We start from the raw sequence: 7,728 nt of genomic DNA, 5'->3' as shown, positions 1-7,728 counted from the left end.
AAATAACCTCAATCAAGTTTATTCTCAAAATATACAGTCTCTACCAAGAGTTTATAAAAGAAGATAATATTCCAGAGCCTAAACAAGGTATCTGCTCCCTCTTCTGTGATTTTTACCAGCTGCTTGTAAACTCAATGCAATACTATAAAGGGCAACTTTTAAGAATGACTTTTGTGCCGACAATTTATTGGGGCCCATGTGGATGAACATAAAACCTCAAGTCTTGTAGTGAAAAGGTTGATTCAAAATAAATATTTTAAAATTATGTCAAATACTAAATAAGTGATATTTACAAATAGTTTATAAGAGAATCATTTGGAATTAATAATTTTCATTTCCCCCACAAAATAAATAGCTCACACACTAAAGAAGATACCTTTCCTTACGCAGGAGGAAAAAAATGCCAAGAAAAATAAAGTCATGCTTATGGCACAGTCATAACAATTTTAGTGAAGAAAATACCAAGATGAAGACATACAAAAGTATATGAGGAGAATAACATGGTAGCAAATTTGCCCTAGGACCTGGGGGAGGGTTCAAGGGAAAGGGACCATCTGGCAAATCTAAAAAAAGACTCTACTTGGAAAAGATTATACATGAGAGCAAGAGTCCATTCCCCTCAAAAAAACCCAATAAACCCCCATAAACTTTCATTTTTAGGTTTTCAATAATGTTTTCTTTTCATATGGCCATTGGCCCAACCTCCCCCACAAAATTCAACCAACCATCATAAAACTAAGTTGATAACAGGTCAAGCTGGCTATACTCCATGTGTAAACTTAGATGCATTCCAAGCCAATGAGGGTAAAATTCTCAGTGGAAGGAGCGAGTAAAAGGGGAACCGCTTCTCTTCACAGAGAAGGATCCCCTGTCTTGAGCATCTCTGAGTGCCTGGCGGTGGAAGGTGCCTCAGCGCTTGTGTGCGCTCTTCAGCCCCATGACCGTGAAGGTAGCAGCCGTCAGTTTCTCATAAACGAGGAACATGAGAGCAGCAGTGAGGGCTGTCTGCAGCAGTTTGGCTTCAAGGCCTTTGTAGAGTCCCATTATTCCAAAACGCCTAAAAGGAAAGAGGTGAGAAAAAAACAAAAGGTTTTCAAAGAAACAATACTATTTTGCAAAGGTTTATTCTTAGGATCAAAAGAAGCTATGGAAGTTTTAGATATAACGGACTTCTGTTGTTTAAGTACTTCTTATCTTTAAACGTATTTGGGGATTGATGAAAGTTTAGTATTTCTTCACAGCCACCATTAATTAGTGGAATGCTGACAGTATCCCACAGATAGGGTACAGATCCTAAAATCCTAAAACCATTTTTATGCCAAAATCTGGGATCTAACAAAGAACTTTTAGATCTTGACTTTAACACTCTCCCAACTCAGTTATTTCAACCTAACAGTCCCTAAATGGTGGCAAAGCTGCCAATTGGTTTAGATCATTGTAGCCGCAACAAAACGAGAGAAAGTGACAGAAATGAAAAGCTCTCCAATTCTGAGTCTTCCCATACATTTGATCTTCTTTTTTAAAATAATTAATTAATTAATTAATTTTTGGCTGCATTGGGTCTTCATTGATGTGCACGGGCTTTCTCTTTGCAGCAAGTGGGGGCTACTCTTCGTTGCGGTGCGCGGGCTTCTCACTGTGGTGGCTTCTCTTGTTGCGGAGTACGGGCTCTAGGCGCGCAGGCTTCAGTAGTTGTGGCTTGTGGGCTCTAGAGCGCAGGCTCAGCAGTTGTGGTGCCTGGGCTTAGCTGCTCTGCAGCACGTGGAATCTTCCCGGACCAGGGCTCAGACCCGTGTCCCTGCATTGGCAGGCGGATTCTTAACCACTGAGCCACCAGGGAAGTCCACATTTGATCTTCTAACCCAATGGTTCTCACATCTAGCATACATCAAAATCACTGGAAAAGCTTGGTGAACCACAGATTGCTGGGTCCCCTCCAGAGTTTCCGATTCATTAAGTCTGGGATGGGACTCAAGAATTTGCATTTCTAACAAGCTCCCAGGTGATGAGGATGATGAGGCCAGCCTGGACACCAGCCCTTTAGACCCACTGCTCTAACCACAGAGAAGAATGCTTCAGCTAGAACCAGGAGTTCAGAGTAAACGATGGCTCCAAAGCTACTTTTTGAGAGTGAATTAATCTCATACGCTAGTTCATCAGCAACTCCAGGGCTATATACGGCATGCAGACTGAGAGATTAAAGCTAATCAAGCGCTCCATTCAGAAACTATTCTACATTTTATACATTTGCTATGTGTGAAAACTTATCATTTGGAGCAAATCCTGTGATAAATAGGAATGAAAAGCCTTGACCCATAAATTTCTAGTTCATCGACTAATTTGAATTGTGTTCCCCCAAGAAAGCCAAGCAAGTCCACTTCAATGCTTCTCAAGGTGAGGTCTGCTGGGAGATAACAGAAAAAATATATATTGGTCTCTGTCCTCAGTTCCTGGCACGGAGCTCCTAAAGCCCTTGTAATTTCCTAAGTGATAAGAGCACTAGGTGCGTTTCTTATTCTAATATTTAGTCTTTGATCCTAGTTCCTGATATAGAGTTCCTAAATTCCTCAATTTCCCCGGTGATAGTAGGGTCTTCTGTTCTAATGAGGTGATTCTTGGTGGGCTCCTGGATGGGGCTGGTCACCAGAAAGACCAAGCTGTGATAAGAAACTTGGAATTTTCAGCCCCACTCACTATTCTTGAGAGTAGAGGGGGCCGGAAATGGAGTTAATGATAGATCATGCCTACATAATGAAGCCTCCATAAAAATCCCAAAAGTATGGGGTTCAGAGAGCTTCCAGGTTGGTGAGCACATCCATGTACCAGGAGGGTGATATACCCCAACTCCTCGGGGACAGAAGCTCCTGTGCTTGGGACCCTCCCAGATCTCTTTATATGGCTACTCATCTGTATTCTTTAATAAACTGGTAAACGTACGTAAGTGTTTCCCTTTCCCTAAGTTCTGTGAGCTGCTCTAGCAAACAATCATACCCAAGGGGGAGGAGGTTATGGCAACCTCCAATTCGTAGCCAAGTCAGACAGAAGTTTTGTGTAACCTGGAGACCGACTACCTGTGACTGTCATCTGAAGTGAGGGTCAGCATCCTAGGACTGAGCCCTTCCTTAACCTGTGGGATCTAATGCTATCCCCGGGTACGCAGCATCAGAACGGAGTTAAATCACGGGACGCCCGGCTGGTATCACACAGAACTGCCTGGCGCGGGGAACCTCCCACGCAACGTCTGGTGACCGGAGGTGCCAGGAGTGAAGTGCTCTGTGTCAGTAGTAAAGGAAAGATACACAGTAGTGTTGATTTTCTTCACATCTACTCACATCAGAATCACCAGGGTCTGTTTAGAAATGAAGATTGCCAGGCCCCACTCCAGAGGGGCGGCATGAATCTGTATTTTAATAAGCACTTCAGGTGTTCTTAATCAATCAAAAGTTTGGAGAGGCCTGGCATGGTATACTGCACTGTCCGATATGGTAGCTACTAGCCACACGTGGTCATTTAAATTTAAATAAAATTTAAAATTCAGTTTCTCAATTGTACTGGCAGTATTTCAAGTGCTTAACAGACACACGTGGTTGGTGGCAACCCTACTGAACAGAACAGGTATTTCCATCATTGTAGAACGTTCTAGTGGATGAACACTCATTCAATGGTCCCTGAGTGCTTACTGAGCGTATGAGTTTGAACATCTGGCTCTGCCTGCATCTCTCTGGTGTTGGGCAAGTCATTTTCTCTAAACCTGCTTCCTGATCTGCAAAAATGGGAATATAGTCACCCTTCCACACGCACAAGGCTGAGTGAGAACCAAGCAAGATGAAAGATGTAAAAACACGCTGAATTTCAAAACTATATAATTCTAAAGATTTCCTGTTGACACTACCTTCTTAACTTTCTTAACTACATCTTTCTTAACTCTCACAATGCTGGCAGAAATGGAAATGGGTATCATCTTTTTGGGTCAACATGGCAATACCTATCAAAATTTTGTATGTTTAAACTTCTTAAGTAATTCCACTTCAAGGACTTTTCTCTACAATTATAATAACTGAGGTATACAAAGCTAAATTTATGGACTATTCATTTGTCAATGTTTGTAAAGGCAAAAACCTGGAAACAAACTAAATATTTATCGTAAGTGTATTGGTCAATAAATTATGGCATATTATATAACAAAAAATGCAGTCATTTAAAAAAACTAGATAAATGTACAGATATTGATGTGAAGGATTGTTTGTAACGTTTTTACAAAAAGGCAAGGTACAAAACAGTATTACCATATGATTCCATTTGTATAAAAATGAATACCCAAAATATATGTTTTATACAGTATTCTGGAAATACATGCACTTTTTGTTAACAGTGACTAGCTCTTGGTAAAGAGACAGGAGAGAAAACACAGTAGGTGTGCACGTATTTATAGCTTTATTGAAGTTTAAATGACTTCAATTTGATGAGTTTTGACTGACGGGTACACCCATGAAACAATCACCACATTCAAGGTAGTGAACATATCCATGACCTGAAAAAGTATCCTCACGTCCCTTTGCAATCACTCTCCCTCCACCTACTCTGGCCCTAAGCAACCACTAATATGTTTTCTGTCACTGTAGATTATTTGCATTTTCTAAGTTTTATATAAGTGGAATCATACAGTATGAAATCGTTTTCATACTGACCTCTTTTACTCAGAAAAATTATTTTGAGATCCATCCACATTTCTGCATGTATCAGTAATTATTTCTTTTTCCTTTCTGAATAGTATTCCACTGTATAGGTATACCATAACTTGTATCTACTCATCTGATGATGGACATTTGGGGTGTTTCCAGCTTTTGACTCTTACAAATAAAGCCGTTATTAACATTTATGCACAGGTCTTTGTATAGATGCACTTCATTTGTCTTGGGTAAATACCTTGAAGGGGAATGGCTGGGTCTATGGTAGGTGTATGTTTAGCTTTATAAGAAAATGCCAAATTGCGTTCCAAAGTGGTTGTGCCATTCTAAATTCCCACCAGCATAGGAAAGTTCTGGTCGCTTCACATTCTTGCCAACACTTGGTATGGTCAGCATTTATTTTTTACTTTATACCAATTCTTTATCTTTGATTTTATTTTTTATCCCAAGTATATTCTATCTTTATAATAAATTTATTTTAAAATATCTTACATCTAGAAACAGTAATGAAGTTACAGCAGCTTTTGCTTCAAAGGTGCTGATCTATTTGACTTCCCTAGGGGTCAGTTTCTTTAAATGAAACGGGGAAATGACGACAGTACCTGCCTCATAGGGCTGTTGTTAGGATTAAGTGCGATTACCCAGGTAGAGCGTCTGGCTTAGTGTCTGCCACATAGCAAACACTCAACAGTGTTAGCTGCTCTCATCACCATTATCACTGTTGTCATCATTATGATGATAATTGTTGTAACTCTTCCTACTCTTCCCTCCCTTTCCCGCTATGACTGCTGCTCTCTAATAGCTGCTTATTTCTATCTATGAGAGGTCATAGGATATGTCATCGATGGAGGACTACTCAGCAGAGTGGTCTCTATATTAGATTACAGCAGGGCTCTCTTTTTTAAAATTATGTTTCAGGTATACAGCATTATAATTTGACATCTGTATACACTACACAGTGATCACCAACACAGGTCCAGTAACCAACCATTACTGTACAGCTGACTCCTTTCACCCATTTTGCCCACCCTTGAATCCTCTTCCTCTCTGGTAACCACTAGTCTGTTCTGTGCATCAATGAGTTTGTTTGTTTGTTTTTAGATTCCACATATGAGTGAAATCAAATGTTTGTCTTTCTCTGCCTGACTTACTTCATAATACCTTCAAGGTCCATCCATGTTGTTGCAAATGGCAGGATTTTATAGGAGGATTCCGTTTCTAAAGGAGTACTGAATCTTTGTAACTAACAAAGAATAAGGACCTAAACTCCTCCATAATTTCCCAAAATGCTGTCATATCTCACTTAGCCCCTAAAGTCAGAAATGTCTGAGCACAGCAGGCAAGGGAGAGGTTTCTAGGCTGCCACTGCCAAGGCAGAAGTGCAAGGTAAGCAAATCCAACCACTTCTTGGCAGAGAGGGCTGTTAAAAGAGAGAACAGAGGGCTTCCCTGGTGGCGCAGTGGTTAAGAATCCGCCTGCTAATGCAGGGGACACGGGTTCGAGCCCTGGTCCGGGAAGATCCCACATGCTGCGGAGCAACTACGCTCGTGCTCCACAACTACTGAGCCTGCACTCTAGAGCCCGTGAGCCACAACTACTGAGCCCGCGTGCCACAACTACTGAAGCCCACACGCCTAGAGCCCGTGCTCCGCAATGAGAGAAGCCACCGCAATGAGAAGTCTGTGCACTGTAACCAAGAGTAGCCCCCGTTCACAACTAGAGAAAGCCCACGCACAGCAAAGAAGACCCAACGCAGACAAAAATAAATAAATAAATAAAATAAATTAAAAAAAAAAAAGAGGACAGAATGTGAACCATCTACAAAGCTCACCTTACTCGTTGGTGAAGAAGATAGAGAATGTTCCGAAGACTCCCCAGTGTTCTGTTTTCTGGGTTCAGTCTGTGATGTCCGAACTGGGGAAGAAGAAAAAAAGATAAATAATTACTGCTTGCTACTGCTTTCTTTATCTCAATTTCCGCTTGCAGAGGAAATTATGTTGGAGTAACATGTTACAGCATATGGTAATAAAAATATCCATCAGTATTTAGATTTAATTAATCCTCTTATTTCAATGAAATAAGTGAAAATAAGAAATATTTTTTCAATGAAGCAAGCATGAGAATTTTCATTTTACAGAGAGTCATGGGGAAAATTCTACCTCAAAAGAAAAAGCCATGCCCACGATGAAGATTTAGATATTGATGGTATGGCTTCCAATCCTTTAAGAAGTTATGATAAACACTAATTAATTAGAATCTCTGCAATTTGAGCTTTTCACATTATATGTTTCTATTATAAAAGTGTCAAAATACATTCATTTGACTGCTACTGAATTTCTTTATATTAAGTACCAATTTTAAAATAGTACATTAGTAAAAATACTTTTAACAGAAGGGAATAATCTTTTTGAACTGAAATACTTTCACTTCCACCTTCATTTTACCCATCAGTAAGTCCTTTGAATTTTTTCTCCCAAACAGACCTTGAATCTCTCCTCCCCACTGCTACCACCATAGTCCAGGCCACGCTCACATCTTACCTGTATGACCGAAATAGCCTCCTAACCTGACAACCTCCTTTTCTCTTAGCCTTCTGACCAATTCACCACTGAAAAGTCACAGTAATCTTCTCGAATTGTAAATCAGATCACATTACTCTCCAGTCTAAAGCCTTGCAAAGGTTTCCCGCTGCAGAGAGACTAAAATCTCATCCTTACCTATAGGCTCCCTGTTCCTTTTCTAATCTCCTCCTGAGCCACCTCCAGCCACAATGGCCTCCTTTCAGTTCCTAGGATTCACCAAGCTCTCGGTACATCATGTTCCCTCTACCTGGAATGCTCTTTCTTCTGCTCTTTGCACAGCTGGATCCTTACCTTCCTTTAAGTCTTAATTTACATATGGCTCCTCAGAGGAGCCCATCTCCAATCATGCCACCTGAGAAGACCCCCACCATGTCCCTCTCCACTAAATCATAGAATGCTGTTCACTTCCTTTATAGCTCTTTCCTCAATCTGCAAAATATCAAATAATGGAAAGAATG

The 7,728-nt window shown here is 40.5% G+C and overlaps 1 protein-coding gene across 2 annotated transcripts in view; it reads right to left on the bottom strand.

Annotated features, from left to right (window-relative positions):
- Positions 1-725: 725 nt before the first annotated feature.
- SLC25A17 (solute carrier family 25 member 17) overlaps positions 726-7,728 on the bottom strand; it is a 44,644-nt gene continuing 37,641 nt past the window's right edge. For both annotated transcript variants that reach the window (XM_079937540.1, XM_079937541.1), the window contains exons 8-9: positions 6,520-6,602; positions 726-1,057 (exon numbers count right to left, since the gene is read on the bottom strand). In XM_079937540.1, the coding sequence (XP_079793666.1) occupies positions 910-1,057; positions 6,520-6,602 (231 nt within the window). In that variant the 3' untranslated portion in view covers positions 726-909. The remainder of the gene's footprint in view (positions 1,058-6,519; positions 6,603-7,728) is intronic.

Source organism: Stenella coeruleoalba (assembly GCF_951394435.1).
Source record: "Stenella coeruleoalba genome assembly, chromosome: 11".
Lineage (NCBI taxonomy): Eukaryota > Metazoa > Chordata > Mammalia > Artiodactyla > Delphinidae > Stenella > Stenella coeruleoalba.
Note: the sequence above shows the minus strand (reverse complement) of the source record. Positions and strands in the feature narration are given on the sequence as shown.